The sequence below is a fragment of the Schistosoma mansoni genome, chromosome 4 (assembly GCF_000237925.1).
Source record: "Schistosoma mansoni strain Puerto Rico chromosome 4, complete genome".
NCBI classification, from domain to species: Eukaryota; Metazoa; Platyhelminthes; class Trematoda; order Strigeidida; family Schistosomatidae; genus Schistosoma; species Schistosoma mansoni.
Window position 1 is genome coordinate 18,316,433 of NC_031498.1, and position 24,764 is coordinate 18,341,196.

General features: G+C 31.9%; 2 protein-coding genes across 2 annotated transcripts; both read right to left on the reverse strand.

Moving 5' to 3' along the window:
- Nucleotides 1–1,473: 1,473 nt before the first annotated feature.
- Smp_070090 (putative hematopoietic lineage cell specific protein) lies at nt 1,474–14,622 on the reverse strand (the record flags this gene model as incomplete). Its single annotated transcript, XM_018797047.1, has 6 exons — nt 1,474–2,616; nt 3,793–4,129; nt 5,931–6,023; nt 7,536–7,634; nt 13,393–13,458; nt 14,593–14,622. 6 exons carry the CDS (start codon nt 14,620–14,622, stop codon nt 2,477–2,479), a joined length of 765 nt encoding a protein of 254 aa, XP_018652127.1. The 3' UTR covers nt 1,474–2,476.
- Nucleotides 14,623–17,928: 3,306 nt separating this feature from the next.
- Nucleotides 17,929–19,955, reverse strand: Smp_198150 (hypothetical protein; the record flags this gene model as incomplete). Its single annotated transcript, XM_018797048.1, has 2 exons — nt 17,929–18,045; nt 19,869–19,955. 2 exons carry the CDS (start codon nt 19,953–19,955, stop codon nt 17,929–17,931), a joined length of 204 nt encoding a protein of 67 aa, XP_018652128.1.
- Between the last annotated feature and the right edge of the window lie 4,809 nt (nt 19,956–24,764).

Consider the following 24,764-nt stretch of genomic DNA (forward strand, 5'->3'; position numbering starts at 1 on the left):
CCTGTATCTTCTAAATCATGGCTTTCGTAGTTCTCCAGGTTTCTGCCCTCATACAGTAGAACTGTCCTGACATTTGTATTGAAAATTCTGATCTTATTGTTGGTTGATAATCAGTTTTTTTGAGTTCCAGATGTTCTTCAGTTGTAAATATGCTACTCTAGCTTTGCCGATCCGCGTCTTCATATCTGCATCAGAATCCAACTTGTTCATTGATGATGCTGCCCGGACATGTAAATGTTTTTACATCCTCCAAAGCCTCTCTGTCAATTGTGATTCGATCGGTGCATGCTGTGTTGTATCAGAGAATCTTGTTTTTCCCTTTGTGTATATTGAGACCTACTGCTGCTTCGTATCTCACATCAGAGAACTCAAATAACATTTCAAACTCTTAACAGGTAATTTCAATATTGTAGATGATTTTATTCATTCACTCACATTTCAAGTGGTTTTTAGAATCTGAAACTTAAATTTTAGATCTACAGATTTAACTGAGAGGACATTCGACGGCTTTGGTTGCGATCTCTTAATCTATCGTGAGTGTATACGTCTATAGAGTCGAAATTTTGAGCAACACATCTCTCTGAAATCTTTATATATGATTCCATAAGTTGAGAACTAGCATAGTATATACAGTCTCTATCCGATTGATTATAACCACTTTTTTCCATATGCTCCCGATTGTCTTGCTCAATGCTTCTTATGGTTATCCATTTATTCTATTAACTAATTAGGTAAACAGTATCCTGACTACAAATCATTCTATGAATCTATGAATATTTTGAAACAAATCTATTTTCCACAATAGTTACTCAAAATATATGAATATGTGTACTGTAGAAATAATAAATTTATTAATAAGACATCTATTCAGTCGAAATACTCGCTCTGTAAATTATTGGATGATTACAAATATTATTTATGGGGATGTGTGCACTAAACTATGACAACAATTAGACGAATTCTACGTTGATACATGTTTATGGGAAAAAAATTGGTAACAACGTACCGAAACACTAAGTTAATTAAAACATGATTCATGTTATAAATATTGAAAGCCTATTATTTACGACAAAAACCATTATTTTTTTGATTGAGATCATGAACCGGTTGATGTTAGACTACCATTGAAAACCTGGAAGCAGTGGACGGTCCTTTCGTTTCATTGTGAGACTCCTCCGCTCGCCAGATTAGAACACAGAGCCTTCGGTCTCGTACGAGAACGCTTAACCTCTAGTCCACTGAGCCTGTATCCAACGGTGTTAATGTCTAACCTCAACCATGTCAGATAGAGACAGGTATCTACCTCAAACAGTGGAAGATAGTCGCTCAATTTCGTGAATTAAACTAATACGATGTTATAATTTACTGAATCATATGACACTGAGCACATAATAAGAACAATTCATACTACAATTTATTAAGTAAACGTGACAACAACAACAACAACAGAAGAAACAAAAACACCAGGATCATATCATTTACAATGATATTGATAGAAATGTTGAAAAAAAACAAAAACCAATCATTATAGTATTAGTAAAAAAGCAATATATATATGCAGAGAGATAGAGGTTACTGAAATAATGATTAGTGAGATTCCAATCTTGTACTGAATAAGTGATATTGACGATTTCAAAATTGTTCAATAAATGAGATCATTATATCAACACAGAAATATTTAGATGACAAGAAAGACGGAAACGTAAAGCAACTAAAACGAAAACATTTTAGCTGGGTTATTTTTTTTTCCTTTTTTTCACAATATAGTCGTATACACAAGTGAATAATGAACAAAAATTAAATAAAAGCTGAAAAACAATGCGAAAAATGAAACTACCAAACTATCAATGTTTCTTAATAGAAACACTAATGGTTTTGTTTATGATCCGTTTATGTTTCATTTAGTGAGTATAAATTATTGAAGTATGAAAAAAGAAAAAAACCGTCAACATAAGTATGGCCATATATGTGGATATAAATAAAAAAAAATCTACACAAGTGAAATATATACCTAGAAATTAAGTTGTGCATCAAACTATATGGTGATCACAAAGTTAAATAACTCATAGAAGATAAGAATAAACAATGAAAAATCATATGAAAGTTAGTAATGAAATAAATTCAATAAGGAAGTTAAAAATGTATGTCTATGATGTGTTTCATTTTAGTATTCGTTGTAACAATTCTTCATTGATGTGTATTAAGAGAACTGGGAAGCAACAACAAATCAGTTACATAATAACAGTCAAAGTAACATCATTGATGGTAATATAAATGATAACTCCATAAAATAAAAGAAAAACATGTTTTATACTCTGAATTGATATGAGGAGAATACAACTGTATCCATTTTGCCTTGTATGAATAAATTAGAAACGAACACAAAACTGCAACCATATATAGTATGTGTTTGTTTGTTTTTATAAACTAAATTATCAAAGAACTACATTTATATTTTTTGCTTTTCATCAGCTTTTTACATCATTAATTTAACATAATTAGCTGGAAACAATCCAACTTGTCCATCAGCATTTCGACCAAGCCACCAACCTTCATCAATTTGTTCAATGTCAAATATATGTTCTTTGGCACGAAATGATAATTCATCATCTTCATCTACACACAACAGATGATAAATGAATAAAAAAGGAAATGTAAAGATTAATATCGGAACTATAAGGTTTTGCCAAATCAAGCACCAGATTGTAAGTTTATTATTAAATTATCCAGTAATTAAATAAAATTGTAAATTTATTCATAATTTGTGACGAGTGCCCATTTCATTTAAAAGTTTTCAAAAAAGCATCTCAATAGTTCTTCGTTCTAATTTAAATAAATAGGTTTCATCGTAAAACTTTATCAATATATGAATTACGGTTTCATTATGTCTGAGGAGGACTAATGTTATTTCCTATGGCCCGTCAAATATCACGTGATAAAATCGCCAATCGGAATGCCTACTTCTATGATCTTGTCACTGTGTTAAATCAATGGCACGTCAACCAGCATAAGCAGCCTTGAGTCAACTCTTGATCCTTATTAGTTCTCTGTACAATAGCATCTTGCCTGACCCAGCCCGTTCAGTCCCGAACACAAATTATATCCTCCGCCAGATGAGTAGTATACTTCAGACATACGTGGTTTACATACACACAGACGAAACTGCATCAGTCCATAAAATGAAAAATAACAATTATACAAGATTAAGCTAAAAGTGGCTGTGAGTATAAGAGACTGTAACCAAAAGATTGGGAATAAATCTACAATGACAAATAGTATAACAGTAACCAATATATCAAATGAAAGCTTATGGTGAAAGAAATATGAATTATCCAATAAGAATGTATATAGTAATAGTACAGAAATAATTCTCAGCAGTTAACATTCATTTATTCTTCTTTCGGGTATAACAACGAACATCACTTTGAAATGCTTAACAATACTAATTTTCTTTTAAAATATACTGTAAATTTATTCAAAAAAATAAGTCCTATCCAACATTATCTAGGATGTTGAGCTGACGATGAAGACAGTTGCATCAATATATTGCTATACAAAGAGTTAATAAATCATTGATGTATATACAGCTAAAAGGTTAAATTAGTTACAGCACAAAAATGAATTAGTTATCTGTATCGTTTAATTTAATCCTCACAAAATTAGTCACTATTTCAAATCGTAAGAATATAAATATTCTGTATCGTTTTCTTTCATAAATAATAATGATAAGAGAAAACATCTGAAAGCAACTGTTATAAATAGTAGTGACTAAATACATTATTATAAACTCACTAGCGTTATAATCATATAGACAAACAGCTTTAAGATTTGAATTTCTTTTATTGTGCACTTCCGTGTTAGGCGATGAATCAATACATGATGAAGCTAGTTTATACATTGAATTCTGTGGTGAAACTGAGTTTTGATGATAAATATTATTGTTACCATTGTTTAACTGTTGCTCAATGTTAGAGTTTCTTTGATTATTTGAAATATCTGCTATTGGCGATAAAGAAAAAGGAGGTGATGTGGTTTGTTGTTGGGATTGTTGTAAAGACGACTGATGATGATGATAACCATTTTGATATGATAACTGGTCTTGACTATTTAAATTATTATTAATATCAGACTAGAAGAAAAATGGCAAAGTAAACATTTAGTTTCTATATGACAATGAACGATAAAAATGTATACATGTACAGCAATAAAAAATATACTCTTTAAAACTATAATTTTAATTTGCTAAACCAATTTATTTTCTAAATAAGTTTTAACTGTCCAGAATCAACAGTAGAGCGTAGTCTTGTACTTTGTATAATATACACGGTTACAATCTATGGGATTATTATCCGATTATATAATACGTAACTATCTAGCAGATCATAGTCACCAGTACGTCTGTATAACCAGTTTTTTTAAAATACATGATGTGGCTTCTGAGTTTATATTTTACAATGGTCACTAATATAAATGAAACTCCCATCGTTAATATGATGGATGGTGAGTAGTTCATTACTAGGAAGAAACGGCCATCCAGTGCTCCCAGGTTTTCAATAGTTGTCTAACAGTGATCGATTAATGATTTTAATGTAAAAGTGATACTGAAGCTGAGTTCGCGATGGGCAGTTTACCCGAAAGAACTTTTATTTGTGATTTTTGAAACTTATCAGATATATGTTGTCATGAGCAATAATTTGTGTATAAAATAATGCCTAAAGCAGCAATGTAATACTAAAACATACTTAAGACAGTGTTATATTTGGAAACTATGCCCTAGAATGAGCCAAACGAACTTATATGCATCCGGGTAAAAACTCATCGAAAAAGTATAAAAACAAAACTAGATTGGTTATTTTGCTGTAAGTATCATTTCAGATAGATTTTTGGAGTAAAATAATTATTAGACATAAATGTACGAATTCAAAGTATTTTTTTCATATCAAAGGAGATTAGTGGAAGATTGAACTTTAAGAACTATCGTACGGGAAATTATTACTTATATATTCTTGCATAAATATTAGACACTTGGATTATTGTATCTTTATATTCTCCTAATCGTTACCTTTTGGTTAACCAGTCTAGCAGTCTGTTTGAATATCTGGGCTACCTGTGCGTGCTATCTAGATATTTCAATGTTATCTAATTTTGTTTGTTCTAACACATCATTATGTCTATTCATCGCATAACCTATTCAGGCGCGTTTATGAAAACTTCACGGCCCTTCGCTATACAAGTAACAAAAAAGTACAATTAGAGACATCATGGTGGCTAGCAGTATGCATTGAAAAGAATGAACATTATTCAGATGTCGATTCCTGAACTGCTAACACACAACTGGCGATCACTCAATAATTATCGTCAGGTTCGGTCAAGAAATAAGAAAAATAAACTTGTTGCAATACTATGTGCTGAGAATTCTATGTTGTTCCAAAAAGTAAATATTGAATAAAGCCATTACTAATAACAATAATCTGCATATCGTTGATATAAGTTTTATCATAACAGACTTATCACTAAAATATTATTTCCCTGGTATTCCCTTCTAATATCACTTATGGTTGAATTTTTCATATATTGTTGTTTTTTTGTTGCTATTCAGTAGGATATCCGAGGTACACATTATGTGAGTTTTAAGTCATGATTCAATAATGTACGGGAAAAGATTATTCTTCTTGTTATCTTCGTCTCCTGACTGAACACTGGGTTGGGAGCTACTCGACGACCAACAGGCGTTGGTCGGAGCGCAATGATTTAAATGCAGCTTGAAGTTCATGTTTTTATAAGGATATAGAATTTTTATATATGATCAAACGCTGACAAATGTTTAGCCTTAACAAACACAATATATATCAATGAAGCGGTCAGAAACTATTTAAAATACACATTATATTCAAGTTATTGGCTCAACATGAATCTATAAGAAACATTACCTTTTCATTTGTTGATGATAAAGTATTTGAATTATTCGCGGCTTTAATAGAACGAATTTCCGACTGAACATCTGGTCGTTTATAATTAGCACCCTATGGAAAGATAATTAAACAATAATAATATAATAAAAAAGTAGTTTCTCTCTACATGGACCCATAAAACAGGTAATTAATAGAATATAATGAATGAAAGCAGGCTAGTACGGAAGGCATGAACATCTATGCAGAAATTTTCCCAAATAAGATAAACAAAACCCTAGATTTCATCACCGGATAACTGATATGCTAGTCAAAATAGGCTAGGCAACTAATATATCAAAATATATCATAGTAGAAAAGTATCCATTGTAATACAAAATACGTTTTAAATCTTTTTTAGAAAAATCGGATAACACCGCTGAAAATTTCAATGAATAGCTTTGTTTACTAACTTTAACTCCCAGGAAATGATTACGGTAGTGGTAAGGAGACTAAAACCCAGACTGAGTTGTGATATGTAGAACACATCTACGTCTAACATTGAAACCCCACATGTTGTTATGATAAGTGATTTGAAATTAATCCTAATATGATTACGGAAACTAACATTTGAAAGGCTTTGTTGCATGCACTGAAGGTTCTGCAATTACCATAGGTTGATTTACATCCATTTTCATAAACTAAAATGATTAGGGATCAAGACAAGTGTAAAACTTTCGCGTCCCGTAGTCCAGTTAATATTTCAATTAAACTAACTGAACATTCCTAGTCGCTTTCCCTAGATACTCCTGGAATTATTCCCAGATACTTTTTTTGTTTCAGACCTTAAGATGGCCAAATTTAAAGTCCTATGCGCGTTAGGATCTGATTGTGGGCGACTGGAGTGTAACCAATCCAGTTAAATTGTTTTTCAGTGTTGCGACGACGTTTGAGGTTAATATTAACCAAACTCCTTTTTGTATCTCTTACGTCCGTTGAAGTGAACCACAGACGTGTCTTCGCCTTCGCTTTCACAACTCACTACCAGTGATTGGTGTTTGATTTGCACTCAGAGAGTTTTCGTTTTTCGTCTATACTGGAGCCTGCTGATATGAATCTCCAGGTATCAGCCGAAGACTTATAAGTTGCACTAGTCTATATTTTACAGGTTGGACTGTCACGAAGAGAGGAATACTAAAAGGTGTAGTAATTTGCAGTTGTAGAATACAGAAGGAAATTTATTCGAGAAAGAACTCGGTTGAAAACCGAACACGATTGCTGCTTCATGGAGGTAATTACTGAACTTTGGACTCAAACATGTTCTTTCGCAATGAAAATATACAGTGTTTCTATCTCATTCAACTCAACTATTTGTAATTTAATTCATTCTGCATAATAGTGCTACACTCTTCACACTGAAGCAGTCAAAATGAATTATAACTGACTGAAAATCCATTTGAATCTGATGTAGACTTCAAGTTAACAGTCCGTCAGATAATAAAAAACCATATGGCTTATTAAAATAAAACTGGTAATGTTGGTAATATTGGAAGTAACTTTTCATGAATGAGTGAATTGTCTTAGCAGTTGCGTAAAATAAAACATTAAGGAATAACTAACAAAGTTCAGTGAAAAAGTAAAACTTACAACAGGTTCACTGTTATCGAAGACAGATTCTTGAGGCTGTTTACATGCACGAGCTGCCAAAATTTCAGCTCTTGGGTCTTGCTTCTTATAACATGTGCCCTAAATCCCATAAGATAAAGATAAACTGATATATATATATATATATATATATATATATATATATATATATATATATATATAGTGGCGATTATAGAATATGAAGTTAATGAAACTAATTAGTAAAAAAAAGAGTTTAATACTGGTGAATCGATACTTATGGCAAACAGGAAATTTAGGTGTTGCTACAAATGGATTTTTTTGTGATCCTTCCCAATTGCCTACATTATCTTTCATTGAGAAAATAGATAAAGAAATTGAATTATTACTTACTGACTTTAAAGTCTGGATGCAAATCATCAGAAATTTACTTAAAGAGCTTAAACGTTAGCAAACGGTCAGCCACTATAATTCTATGAAGCATTCATCACCACGTTAGCATAAGGACTAAACTATTTTTTAAACTCATACCTACGGCAAAAACTTTTTGAGGCATTTGTTAGCGTTCCCTACTGCTTTAAACCTTATTAAATAATTGTTTAGTGGGTCACACTTAGTATTGAATTTACTATAGGTTGATCTATTTTAAGATAATTCAGTCGAATCAAAAAGTGCGCACAATACTTGTTATTTAGCAAGCCTAAATCGCATTTTTAGTTCTGCCTTTTCATAGATTTCAAGTGGTTTATTATCGAGTCATTGAATAAGAATAAAGAGGATTTAAGGAAAAAAATTCACTTTCCGACAAAAACATTTACTTAAGCTGTACTATGGTACATCTATGACTCTATAGAAAGATAGAAAAGATAGAATCATAAATGAACATAAGGTTTCCAATATCAAAAAAAGGTTAAGTAGTGATGGAGAGTTTAGAGAATAAGATGAAAATAATTTACAGGTCAAAAATATAGAGATGATTGTCCACGTGAGAGATTTAAAGAAATGAAAAATGTAAAGGTCATAATAATAACAATAATAATGATAGGATATAAATCGTAAAAAAATTGTTAAAGAATATTAAGTGATTATGGTTTAAAAAGCACAAGATATTGACCGCAACAAAAACAGGACAAAACATACTGAAGAAGGGAATCACAGCGCTGGAAGGGTAAGAGGTTAGACGGATAAAGTGGACAATTGTCTCATATATTTCTCACCCGTAGATTATTTTCATCTTCCTATTCTTCTCTAAACTCTCCACCATTGAGCAATCATCTTTTGATATTTAAAACATTGGATCACTTTATGATGAAATTTCATTACATTCTTCTATAGACTCATGTATTTACTAAACAACTGTAAATGCGAGTGTATAGCTTCAATAAATGATTTTGTAGGGAAGAATTTTTCTTCACTGAATCGCTTGTTTTTTTATTTATCATACATACTACTGTTACGCATAGGCTTAACTCCCTATTTTAGGATCATTCACTGAAGTTAGTGTCTCAGTTTTAGGGTCAACACTGGGATGCAGGTACATTCACCGGATGAGTTACAAACATGACGAAATGCACAACTTAGAATACACTATTGATCACGTAGCAAACAGAATAAAAACAGAAATATAAGTTCGTAATAGATAAGAAAAACGTCCCAAGATGATTTAGGAAAATAAGTACAACTCGCTACCATGTAGTAATATGACATTACATAGCAAGTATATCTGTTGTACGAAATTTACCATAAATTTTCACTTGGAAGTTGAGGTTGTTTAGATATTTCTTTCTGAGTATTCACTGTATTTCTCTAAAGACTTATTACCACTATCAACGAACTGAAAATTTCATTTCGTCGCGTTAACAGGGTATGGCAACTTGAACCAAAATAAACATGTGCCAGATCCTACATTGCGCGTGAATGAGTGATTGACTATTCACACTCAACGATCCCTAAATATACACAGAAACTGAAAATTGAACAAACCAAACATGACATATATTTGTATATCTAGCAGATATAGTGGAGCTCTAAGAAACATCAAAATATCAAAAATCACAGACCAACCACTATAGAATGGTATAATTTTGAAAACCTTACTGATGTTGATTTTAAAATATTCATTCTTTAAACTTTATATCAACGAATAGGCACGCCTACTTGGAATATACCATTACATTATATCAAAGAAGGAGAAATCAGTAAACAATTTGTATCCCAATAAGTATAGCCTTATGGATTGAAAACACATTGTCTCGCTTCACAAAATGAATAAACAGACACATTAGCTAATATAAAATATTGGAAGCTCAATAATCATCAAGCTGATATGATTCACATGTAATCAACATGAACTGGATGACTGTATATTATAATGCCAATAATAGAAAATAATGCACGCGGAGAAAATATTATTCGAAAGAATAACAAAAGAACCACCGTGAGAAATTTTGAGTTTTCTAATATTCAAAGACAATAAAACAAGTATTTTCAATATTAATCATCAACAAAAGATAACAGTGATGCACGTCAACAGAATATCCAATAAAATATTTAGGCAGATAGATAGTAAGTAAAATAAATATGGACAACTGTAAGCCTTTACACTCAGGTAACGTCCTTTTCTTTCTATCTCTCTTTCAAACATACACACACATACGGTACCATAATTATCCATCAACAAAAACCGGGAGTGAAAAAAATACCTGAAAATATTTATCATAGGCGCAGGAAGTAAGTAACAATTGTAAAAATGTTTTCAGCGAATATATCAAAGGTAGTAGAGAGAAAACACATAATAGTTTCGGATTTACAAGCGGAAATTCGTATAAATAAATACTAATAGGTCAGTGGCTTTGAAAGGATAAAGATCTATCTAGTTATGGATCGATATCTACCAAATTCTATCGATCAACTTACTGACTACAAACGAACTCAGAATTACGAACCAACACATCGAATTTGGAATAAAACCACAAAGAAATAAAAAAGGCAATCCAAAAAGCTTCATTTTATGCGAAAGCACAATTATCTTGATAAGGTTAAATAAAAATGGGATCAGTGGTTCTTGTGTTACTTGAACGGAGTGTATTAAGTGAGGGAAAATAAATTACTTGATGATTTTTTCCTAGCTAGTACTGACTGTGATAGTTGTTGTGTTCGAATTTAATCTACTTTAACGAGTCAAGCTTGTCGAAACTATGTATTTGTTAGTTAGAGATTAATCGTGGCTTAGCCACAGTAGGACATCTTTGGGGGTGTTTCTTTTACTATATAGCTCATTATCAGATTTGGATTTGGAGGGAGAATAGCATACCAAACATGCTTGCCTTTTGCTTAAGATGGTCAGTGCCTACAGCGGCGGTTACATATTTTTAGAGGTATAACAATTATATAACAGCCAGTAGCCCTGCATTTTTTGATGAATATCTAGATTTTGGATGATTTTGTAGCTACAATCTGGAATTTCCTGGTCTCTTAAAGTAACTTTTATGTACCAGAATAGAGATATGTATCTTCTGAATCTACTGATAATTAATTACTTTAAAAACAGAAATCTCATTTAGTTAATCATGAAAACACAAACTAAGATTTATAGCATCTCAATAAGTTTCTCTTTCAATTACATTAATGAATGGTTTAATTTATGTATGGATTTACCATGAAATGCAATTTGGACGTGACAATTTTACAGGATCTTCACCTAATCATTTAATTATATTTAAACAGATGATCATGAAAGTATGTTTTCATGTCAACAATTGTAATAGGAGAAAACACGAGAGAATGTAAAGATACAATTGCATGATAAACAAACGATAGAGTGGGTGGTTTAAATAATAAGAACCTGTACTTAGATTTTTGTCAAAAAAAATCACATACGTGATGGAAAGAAATGAACTATATTGATATAGGAATATTTCAATCTTAATAAAGTAGGCAGGCAAAACACAATTACATTTTACCATATAATGTTATCGTAGTAAAATAACCAACTCTGATTAGGGCAGGGAGCTAAGTTATCATAATTTACAATAACAAATCAAAGCAGTTAACTAAGAGTAACCAGAAAATCACATCAATAGTAGTGTACAATTAAAATGTAAATGAAAAAGAAATTGAGATGAGCAATAAATAAGTATAGGTAATATTTTGTAACTCATTTATCAACTATACTGTTTTGTACATTTTTTGTGAAAGCTAATCATAAAACCTGGACCATCAAAACTAAAGTGGATAAAACGGAGTTCGAATCTCTGACCGACTAATAGAAATCCAAGTGTTTTAAATATTAGGCCACCTCTCCACCGTGTTGAATTAATAAACATATATCTTATTAGTTATAGTAAACTAAGAGATGAATACATCACATACACAGTAAAGCATACATCATTCTTCAAATACAGATCGATTGAAATAATATAATTTCCACACATCAGTCAGTTGTCGTCAATGTTAAACCTCGTATAGAAGTAGATTAGCCCTAGTTGCCATACTACATTAGCACAAAAAGATGAGTATTAAAAAAATGGAATAATTCAATGGCAACGACAATGAGGAAAATTCAATGTTGAGAATATAGTTCGAAAAGACAGAGTGGCAAGGTATGTGTGAAAAAATACTGGAATTCGAAACCGGGAGAAAGATAAGGAGCGAATGAATCAGCATCACTATTAACAATTATATGGTCTTTTATCTAAAGTCTCCAGTCACCGGTCGTAGTCATCGAGTGAATTGAGATCAAGCATTTTAAATCTACCAACATGACTCGAACCAACGATCAATGACTTCATTGATTGGTGACAGTTTTTGGTTTGATTGACTTTATATTTCTTCCAATCTTATTTATTATTTATTTATTTATTTAAACACATAAATATTGATACAACGAGGCATCAGAAATATATGCTCCACACAAATCTCATTTGATTTGTGTGAGGGCTATGATACTGCTCAGGTGCCCAAACTGAAGCAGGTGGTTTTCATAGGGGGCAATATCCGGAGCCTTTGACCTAAAAGGTCTGATCTAAAAGGCAGTGGAGCATCGTAAGGAGATGCAGTCCCATGGTAGCCGGTGACCATTGATTGATTCATACACCATTTGTTCCCTCAGGATACTAGAGCCCATGTGCACCATTGGTTTGGAATCAGGGTTTGCCAACTCCCCTAGGTGGACTTTCCGTATCCACCAACCCGGTTAAAGCGCCGGACATCCGCTTTCCATCCTCTCGATTTCGTAAACAACAACTCCGCCACGAGAAGGCAGTGAGTAGGACTTCCTTGGCAGAGGTTGTATACTCGTGGCTGTGTGAGAGCATTTCGAGAGGGAGAGCGGACTCTCCCCACTCTTGGCCGTACCAATACCACATGTCGAGGTAGGCGGTGGTTGAACATACGTGATAAATGTCTCAACTACTTCGATAGATGTATATTTTACAATCTTATCAACTGATTGGTCATATTTGCTTAGAGTTTTGTCCTTTACCTCAACATCATTCACTCGGTCATTCCACAAAAATGATCAAAAACTTGAAGTCTATGAATGTCTTTCATTTTCAAAGACCATATACATATATGATGAAGATATATAAATATGACTGTATGAATTCTCCAACAACAACAACAAATACCAATTTATTGATTTTCATATCAAATATCTTTTGGTATTTCCTTATTAGAAAAATAATATTTATGATAATTAAATCAGTTGATTATAAAACAAATAGAACCAATGTTCCCAAAAATGTTTGATAAAACATAACTGTACAAAAAAGATAGACCAGAAAACATACACACACAAAAAATGACAAAAATATGGAATAAATAAAAACAAAACGTTTATTACCACATGGTTTGTATCCTCTTCATCTTCATCATTATTTACAGATAATGACAATTGTCTTGCAAGCATAATTTCTGCACGTGGATCAACTTTTCGATAATTTAAAGCCTAAAGAATAATCATAATAAAATTTAATTAAAGTCATATGTTGTAAAATACATGAATGATTTAATCATGTTTGAAAATGTTCTAATACATGAGGCTTTTGAATACAACTGAACAATTTTATTCATTGAATTGTAAGATTGATACATTTGAAAAAGAATAGTTCTTTCGTTACTTGAGTAATTCTAGAACTGATATACCAAAGGAAGAATTAAACCTGACATCTAAAAAGTAATACCATTGATCAATAGTTCCCAAATCGTATGCTCATTAATTTGTTACATAAATCTAAACATGTTTATTTTAATGTTCAGTATATTGTACATATGAGTGTTATGTTGTTATGGAAAAACACCATCTTACTAAGCAGTTACTTTGTCTTTTGACATCAGTTCGATTGGGGGTTAACGTCAATAGTTTGATCTCGTAAACAGTTATCATTTGATAGCACTGAATCTTACTAACCAGTTGACGCATTCCATTCATTAGCATAACAATAATAATCCTCAAACGTTTTTTTCATCATAAAACATTAAAGGCTAACTCATAACAATACTCGTAAACTTTCATACTACCAGTCTAGTAGAGTTGGCAAACCTTTCGCAGTAACTCTGTAGAGCGAACAAAGTTAAACATTTGGAGCAGCCTTTGTTAGAACATTCATTTTAAAACATGGTAAAAACTTGTACTTAGAAAAATAAAGGTTGTAACTATCAAAAACCAGAGAGAATTTAATGCGTATCTTTTTCATCATACTATTTTATTAACCTTATTATCACGTTATATACATACAGTCAGCTTGCAAAAATACTCAAAAATTAAGTATTTTGAAAATAAGACTTGAAATAACCGACCACTTCTTGATAAAAAGAAAACACTTTAATAAACTAGACTAATTTCACTACGAAACTATATACAATATTATATTGTACAACCAATTCGATTTTCTTCATTGTCTTGTTTACTTTTTAAACAGCCTTATAATGTCATTGTTTCTCATTGGAAAGCAGAATACGCTTGACCTGGCTATTACAAAATAATATTTTGTACTTCAGTAATATATTACTAGGAATTTTCTGTTCAATAAGGGCTTTAACCATTGTTTTAACCAGAAGAAACCTATTTATATGGTATTACCAAATTTTTTCGATCTTTGATATCTGTCATAGTTTTGACTACAAAGTTCAAGATATAAGCATAAATATGTTCCACACTTTCTTGTTCTCTTATGTGAAACGACCAAAGATTTATTTAAAGGCAGTTGAGCATTTTAGAAAACAAATACACTGCAAAGGAAATTTTCTTGTTCGTTTTTCACCCCCTCAAAATTTGGATTTACATGCAGACTTTTTAGTTGTGTTTAGGTTATCCATTTGGTGGAATAACATCGATAATTCCACCTTACTTGAAACTACAAGACTGATCACTTTTGTCATGTTCTCGTAACAAGCTTTCATACTACTTATTTATTGATTGAGTAGCCTAACTTTATTGCGGAAATTATACATGGATAGGAAGCAGTTCAGCTTATTCGCAAACAAACCACAGATTACCTAAGATCAGTTGAGCTGCACTCAGAATATCATCAGAATCTTTCAACATCGAATAAGTATATGCTCTTATAAGAGATATGTGGTCATGAAATGAAGGAACTTTAGATCACGACATCTACAGTAGATCCCTGCCCAGCACCATCAAATGTGCAAATGCCATACAGAAATTAACTGACTAAAAGTGATTACACACAACTTATGTCTAGAATCCTTGGTGAATTTGTACAGAAGTGGACTCTTAGCATGTTCGTTTCCTTGATGAAGTATAGTTGCCTCGAATTCCTTAACTGTAACAGGGATTATACCTAAGAAAACTGCTAAAATATACGCTTGCTTTGCTTTCTCAAGTGCTGTAATCTTGCAAATATTTACTGAGAATTTTCCCTTTCCTGAAGAGCCAATCCGCATTCAAAACTAGTTTGATAGGATCAACTAGCCAACTTCATCCGTCTCATCACAACATTTGCCATTCAGGAAATAAATGTTGTAACCACTGGAACCTTAAAATATAAAATACTTATTCTGCATAATCTCATTCAGAATTTTCATCGACAAAGTTTACTAAGTAAGAGGTAAACAATTTTAATCGAAATGAAAGAACAAAAGACTAAATTACAGTAAGGGTCAACGAACAGTCATACATGTTCATATGTACAAAATGTTCATCGAAAATACTGCTAATATGAGACAGTTTGATCACATAACTCACGACCACGAATTTTCGAATCATTCATTTTATATCATATTATTGTTTTGATTTGCTAAGCATTATTAATTATACACTCTTCGGTCATTTTTATTTGACGAATCATAAAAAGCAAAGTATATCACTGACAGTGATGAATTTCGAATAAACAGTATAAAATACAAGATGTAATAGTGAAAGCTTTAGGTCGATTAATGATTATTGTTTTCATTTATCTTATCAAATAAACACCTATAGAGCAGCTAACTTAGTGAAACTATTAGCATGTAAATCGACAGACTAATTTCTGTACTGCTCAATAATATCTATTAAGAATAGAGGTGGTTTTTGGAGAGTGTGACAACAGTAACAGAATCATTATGAACCATGATTCACTAAACTGTTTTATTATCGTTTAAGACTTCACGCAGATGAGCACCTACATACCAAGATCAAATAGAACTCGGAAACTTCAAGTTTTCTGCCAACTGTAGGTCTGTTAAGATAATGAGTCGAAATTTAATGGTCTTATTATTTGACTAAGATAAATTTACGATATACTATGACATATATACATTACTATCGATGCGTGTCTGTCTTGATCGCCATTAGGTTGACTGTGTACGTAATAACTATCTCCAATTTTTTATGGCTTTTCCATTGTCAGTTCATGAAAAAAACTTAACTTTGAATATCTATTCAGTTTACATTTTAAACTGGGTTCTATGATCTGTTCAGTAATTCCAGTAGCATACCAACAATTCATCTATCGTCATGATATCTCATTAGCTAACCTTTTCAAACGATCTTTTAGCTTTCACATAGCGCGAGGAAATATTGTAAGTGCCCTCTAAACGGAAAGCGCTATACCTGAGAGATTAGAATGAGATTGTAGCGGGTTAAACCAGCTGCTTCTAGATTCGATTTCTAGACTACTTTAATCAGAGACTTGTGATGTCTATTGCTTTCCTTAATAAATGTAAGCGCATTGTGTACGCTCCCTAGGTTTTCGGAACACTATTTTTTCCAGTTTTCCTCAATCACACTACCCTGCGTATTGCCCTAATACACAAAACACCTTTAGGCTAAATGCGAAACGCTAAATCGTATACTCTTAACTACCAAACTATATAAAATTATCAGCTTTAATTTTCGCGCAAATAAACTAAAAAACTGAAAAAATAACCTATTGATCAAAAATCCATTGTGCATAATTTTCAGGAGTGGATTATAATTACTAACGGAAGATATATAACATGCAATGAATCATAGGCGCAAACACAGACACACTAGTATGAATATTTTATGAAGCGAACATTTAAAAGTAGAAAGATAGATATTTACAAACTACATCGTCTATAATCATCATAGTCAAGAAGAAAAAACCTGTAGTTGAAACAAAAAATAAAATTAATTTTATTGTTAAAAAATAACTGTTATCGATTTGCTGAGTAATCTGATATTTTTACAACTACATAAATTGCGGTACGCCTAGTTTTTGGTATACCTGAAAAAGCGTGATATATTTTTCAGATCATAAAGCCAATTATAAAATTCGTGAAAACATCTTGAAATGAGGCAGTGATGACGAAACGGTTATTGTTTGGTTGAGCGATTTGTGGAGATTAATACAACTGCAATAGTTATTCAGTGACAGAAAATACTACCAATACCATCTGCATCATTTTTAGTGCAGATCGAATTCTATCAATCAATTTGCGATACGGCCACTAGTCTAGATGAATCTACATCACGTACAATATGCTGGGATATGAGATGGTGGTTCAAGGTAGTCGACAGGAAACCCTGAACCTATATATCGTGCTACTTGGCACTAGTAAGCAAGGTGTACTTGTAACCTTGAGGTATCTGATGCTTCCTGGAAGATCTGTTTTCATGTCACATAGCTTCATGAATCCGTTGTTGTTATACTTATAACTGAAAGTAAATTTTTGGAAAACTATTTGTGACAACTAAAGTTTAGCTACCTATTTTGTTCAATTTCGAGGTGAGCACATTTTTTACGTCATAATTACCAATATTATGTGTCCTTCATCCTTACCACAATTAAAGAAGTTTTTCTGCAATTGGTGTTTTACTATGCCGATTTTTCCTTTATCTTTGAAGATATACCAAAAACTATTTGAGCTTAGGAAAGGTTTGATTGCATTTTCTTTTTCGAATGATGCAAGTATAGTTTTAGTCAGAATTTTACTTCTGAGTGGGGAAATGATGTTAATCTTTGTTGTCTAAGGTAGTCGATGTCCCAAGTATAGAACCAGTAGTACTATGTAGCATGGATGCAAAAATGATGCGATGACAAGGTTTGAAATTAACAGTTACGATTGTGTACTATTCAGTTTTTTAAAAAATAATTAACGACAAGTTAAAATTATTTAGTCATGCATTTATACATAGATAACGACACTGAAATTTTATAAATCAGGAAAGACGGTCGACAAAATTACAAACGATTACCCCAAAATAGTTCATAAAAAGGCAACTATGATTGGTATCAGTCAGTTACACCAGACATAAACTTTAAACAACGGAATATAGAGAGGCGGAATAAGATAATCAATAAATGTATGATTTACAATAATGAAATAATACTTATCGAGTAGTTACGTTACGTATTAATTATATAATAACACATTGATTATTAAATAATATTGAGTAATTGGAAGGAAGAGGATTATAATAATCAAAGTAATTATTGGAAAAATCAAACAGTTGCTACGTTGCATAATATATAAAAAGAAAGAACAAACAAAATATTTTGATGAAAGGTCAATATTATAGTTGTTATGTAAGATTCAATTGATGGAAAAGTTTGGTTTATGAATATAAATTCCGATGGCTTTAGCAATATGCAAAAAAGAACTCGTAAACTATGTGGGAAGCTTGATGGAATATAGTGGATAACCTTAAATGCTTCATTCAAGTCAAGGTGATGACATGTGTCCACCAAGTGAACGAGAATAGAACTAATCACTCTCACTTGTCCTTTGCTTAACCAAGATGGATGGTGTTCTGATATGCAATGACGGACTAGATCAATTGTACGCCCTATATAACTGACTCCACAGGAGCAGTTGAATTAGTGAATACATATGGATATGGCGAATTCAGGCAGCATGTCTTTATTAAGAATTCTTATTATGATCTGGTTGTAGAAAACGGCATTCAGTCGGGTTTCAGTAAATTTTTTCTGTATTCCCTTTCTTAACCTATGAGTCGCGATTTTCTCGGTAGAATCATTTAGGAATTATATTTTTAAGTACAGTACTTTCTTAGAGACGGTAAATATATTTGGTCTTCTTTTCCTTTCTCTCGTCATCCTGGTTATCGGTATAACAGTGAGTTTGTAACTGAACTTTGATGAAACCCTTTCCTTCAAAATTATTTAAAACTATTTTCTAATTTCTATCAATTTTTATATTTTACATATTTCCATCATTCGTCCCTTGATTCTTACATAACAACTATAATATTGACCTTTCATCAAAATATTTTGTTTGTTCTTTCTTTTTATATATTATGCAACGTAGCAACTGTTTGATTTTTCCAATAATTACTTTGATTATTATAATCCTCTTCCTTCCAATTACTCAATATTATTTAATAATCAATGTGTTATTATATAATTAATACGTAACGTAACTACTCGATAAGTATTATTTCATTATTGTAAATCATACATTTATTGATCAGTGTAGAGCCATGATGAAGAACTAATTGGGAAGAAATCTCTTCGCTCAATCCGTTCTTTTTTCTGTTAAATATCAAGATGAGAATGATCAGTTCACTATTCTAGAAAACTTTCCACTAAACGCTTCAATTGTAGTAATAAATTTTATACAACAAATTAGTATAACATTACTAAGTATTATGCGTGTTTAAGCTTACGATAGATTAGTAGACAGAAAGCCTTTCTAATAGAATACAAATACGCAGACATCTTTAAGCCGCCTACATAAATGTTCTATTAGATAACATCACATTTGGTATATAAACATTGAATATATATATATATATATATATATATATATATATATATATATATATAATTATGCTATATCCGATTTACTAAAATATCATACGAAATTACAGCAAATTATGAATTATATCAATTGCTATTACACACACAAGGGGAATATTTAAACAACACTAACCGTTTCATTTGATGGCAGCTTGGATTCTAAAGCTTTTATACGATTTTTAATAGTATTAGTCACCTCGTTTTGTGCTACTTGCTTCATGATATTCTGTGATTGATTTTCAGAGTCTACATTATTGTTATTGTTATTTGTCTCTGGCTCACAAACAGGTCGAACAAAACCAACGGGTTTCTAAAATTTCCGGTAAAGAAAAGAAAGAAAATGTATTCTTTTGAAGAGGAAAGGTACGTAAAAGTGATGACGGGTAGTCTATTGTTACATTGATGAAATTTATCAAAACAAAAATCTCGGATTAATGAATAACAACAAGTGGAGAAAATGTGTGTGTCTACCAGACAATCAACGTTACAAACCAACTTAAACCCAAGTAAAAATTCATAACAATAACTGAAAGAAATTTACCAGATGAATTTTACTTATATAAATACTAGCCAAATAAGAACTAGTGAATAAAAATGATTAATTTGGTAATACTTATATTATTTAAAGCATTGATAGCTTGTTATTGTAAAAATATGGTTCAGAAACAAAAAATTCATCAAAACACTTAATCACAGACGATGAACAAAGCACCATATTTTCTTCAGAATATAATATTTTCCAAACAAACAATGCAAACGAATTTGCCAATAGCCTTCTTTCAAATTAGAAATTAAAAGTTCTTGTTCTTATGAAAAGTGAATGATATCAGTAAAACAACGGATCTACAATAAGTAATAAATCTTTATAAGACATATCTTGCAGCGACTACTAGAATTATTAAATAATTGTTTACTATCTTGATTACTATCGATCGAACACACAAAAACATTTAAGGAAAGATGGATAGTGGCTAGCAGTGAAATCCAGGACGCGCGTTTCGTCCTATTTGGGACTCGTCAGCTGGATGTGCCTGCATCTCGAAGTTGATGTTCGCTCCGGAACTCGAACCCAGTACCTTTCGCTTCAAACCGCCATCGCGTTATCCACTCAGCTAGTAAATCCTGATAGCCACTTGCTTGTGCAATGGGGTGAAGTTTGAATTCACTCAGCATTGTTTGTTTGAATTTTCCAACTGCTAGCCACTATCCATCTTGTCTTACAGTGCTTGTGAATTTAGGCTATATCGAGGCAATACGCACAGTATGCACTCATGGCAAATAAGAGACTGACCAGTTGCAGTCCTAAGCATCAATAGGAAGATTCAAACAAACAATACTAAGTGAAAAACATTTAAGTCTATGGTTGGACAACAGTATATAATCTTTAAAGTACAACTACATCAAATGACCTTCTTCTGAATGGTAAACAAACATTCAAATTTAAGAATCTTGTATCATTGATGTAGCAATAAAAAATTGATACACTATGACAATTCAAAAAGTGAATCAACAAATAATTTTTATAGAAATATACTCAATTTGTCAAGAATATAAAATAACAACTTGAGATGGTGGAGAAGATTTGTAGCTCAGGCGGATGATTTTGTTCTCTAAGCTGGATGGTTTGGTCGTGGAGCTTTCATCGTCCTTCTGAACGAAATCCTCACCACTTCTACCCAAAGTTTGTGTTGATGATGTCGTTCAGAAGGACGATGAAAGCTCCACGACCAAACAATCCAGCTCAGAGAACAAAACTCCATTGAAATAACAACTAAATATCATTGTATTATTGTAACAGATTTTTAAATAAGTTTAAATATGTCCCATAATTCATTAGATAAACAACATCATCATAATTTCTACTGAATCTATCATGTATTAAGCATGATAAATAAAAAAAGCCTACAAAAGCAGAAACCAAACAAAAAAACAACTTATGAATTTAATATTTAATAAATTACCAAAAGAATTGAATATTGTATACTCTCATTACTGGTTTATTTTATATATATTGAAACCATTCAAATCAAGTTGATATATAATAACACAACTTTTAATATTCAATTAAGCTTTAATATAAAAACATGGCACGAACTAAATACAAGTAACTAATTTGTATTGAATTAATAATAATAATAAGTTAGAAATAGAAAAATAGATTGATGATTAATATTATGGTGTTATGATTTATTTAATAATAATAGTAATAATAATAATAACAATAGTAATAATGATAATAATAATAATAACAATAGTAACAATGATAATAATAATAATAATGATAGTAATAATGATGATAATAATAATGATAATAATAATAGTGATAATAATAATTCTGCTATAGACAAATAATTAATAGAAACATCGGTCCAATAATAAGAAATCTGATTAAAACAGAGATTAACACCAAATTAATTTATTATATCTGCGTATACAGTATCAGCATTATTAGTACAAGCATATTTGCACACACATACACACACACACAAATAGACAGAATACAATACGAATATAAAAGATTTGATCATTAAATGAAGAAAGTCATTATATAAGAAACGTGAATATAGATCACGTTGATTAGTTGATTGAAAAATTTAATAGGTCATTTTATATCATTTTCATATCATCATTTCATTGTATTACATAATAAGACAACTAAATAAATAAATAAATTGCCAGGACTGATATAGAATATATATTGATAAGATTATTGCTTAAAAACAAGATCACTAAGCATAAAAATTTCGCATTTATCTTGTTTATCATAAAATTAGAGGAGATAGTTTCCTATTTTTTTCACATAAAACTGAACAGAAATTGAATAAAATCTTTGACATAAAACAAGAAATATCATAAATTCAACAATAGTTAATCATTTAATGTAATTAACTATTATGATAGATCAGCTGAGTAAGACTAACTGAAACATTCCTTTCTTAAGGTTATTTAATTAATTAACTTATTTGAAATCTCATAAAACTGAGCAAGAAAAATAAAATGTGTTACACAAATTAAAATTTGTGTTTGAACTGAAATACCGACAAAGGCAACCAAATAGAAGCAAGTGGTTTTCCTAGTGAGCTGATCCTTTTGACTTAAACATTTAATCTACGAAGCAACGGAGCAGTCATCCTATCATAACAGATAGCCAGAAATAGGTTCAGTCAGTCACAACGTAGAACTTCGTACGTACGTATATCAGTTCGAGTTGCCATACCACATTAGCACAGAGATGCAGTTGTCCATTCAAATCCCATAGTGGTAGAAGTAGTAAGAGTATAAGCATTATGTGAAAGATTAGGGTTTGAAGATGTTATTGAAGGAGTATAATACAGTGAAATAAATTTGGAAAGAGAAAAAGGATAGGGACGTGAAGAATTCAAAAGGTTAGAATTTGGTAGAACACAAAGAGTGGATGCACCTTCGCCATTACAAACGATTTTGAGCCATGTCATTCAAGGTCTCTAACCATCGGTTGCTATCATCTCGTGAATCCCAACCAGGTAGTCTACACCTACCAACATGGCTCAGTCCAATTGTCAGTGACTTCATGGATTTGTGCCACGTTTTGGTCTGGCCGCCCCTAGCTTTCTTTCAACCTACTCCTACACCATGGAACCTTGCACGTCGGGGCAGTCGGTGGTTGGACATACGTAACATGTGTCCCAGCCATCTCAATTGATGAAGTTTAACTACTTCATCGATCAACTTGCCACCCTTACATAGTACCTGTTTCCTAACAACTGCATTACTTACTCGGTGGTCCCACGAGATACGATCAATGCTTCAAAGACACCTATGATCGAATACTAGTAGCCTACGAATATCCTCTACTCTTATCGGCCATGTTTCACCGCCATAAAATAGGACGGAACGAACTGCTGCACAGTAAACCCGTCCTTTTGTTGCTAGACGGATATCTCGCCTACGCCATAAATGACGCAAGTTGGTGAAAGCTAGACGAACCTTCTGTAACCGTGCTGAGATTTCATCACACACCAGACCACAAGGGCTGATGAGACTCCCAAGATAAGTGAAGCAGTCAACACGCTCAACTACTTCACTCCCTATCATTAGTTCAGGTGTCGATGCAACCCAATCATGAAGTAACATTTTGCACTTCGAGGGAGAGAATCGCATCCCGAACATGCCTGCATAGTTACTTATAGTGGTCAGAAGACTCTGCATTTTGTCTGCGTGTTCACCAAATAGAACTGTCGTCGGCGTATTCTAAGTCAACAAGTGAGCCTCCTGGTAAAAGTTCAACTCCTGGAGATTGAGATGATGAAAGTGTTATCTCTGAAAGCATGTCAACGACAAGACTGAAAAGACCACTGCTTGATAGATCCTTGATCCTAGTCTGAAGTTACGGTCGCTAATTTTGATAATCAACACTTAGCTAAAAGATATCGTCTTTCAACTCCGCACTACCTAACGAACTCTCCGAAATAAATTACTCTCCATATAAAAACTGTTTTAAAGTCTTTATCATACGATCTTATACATAGTTGTCAAGTTATGTTCCAGTTTGGCGTTCTGAAGTCAGTGATATTGCTTCCGTAAACATTTCATGGACACAACAAAGGACACTGAATCCGGCAATCCAGAGACCGATACATTTGACTTTACGAAAAACACGGTTATAAGCATCTACTGACTTATACACGGTACAGAAGACTTCATTTAATAATTGTGTGAATAAAACGCTTCTAATTGTGAATATTGAACACACAAGTCTTTAAAAGTCTGGGATGATAGGATCTAATAGATATCATTTGGTAAATATATAATCACTACACAGAATTCTGGACGTAACTTTAATACAAGTAGAGAAATAGTTTAGTAGTTTAGATTAACTACGTAACACAGTCAACCAGTCAGGTATATGACTCTCAATTACTCCTTTTAAAGCTAACAAATAACTCAGAATTCATTGGTGAACATCAACGTACTGTCCTGGACAAGTACTAACGTAGAATAAGTCAATAATATAAAAACTGAATATTTACAATAATAATAATAATAAACT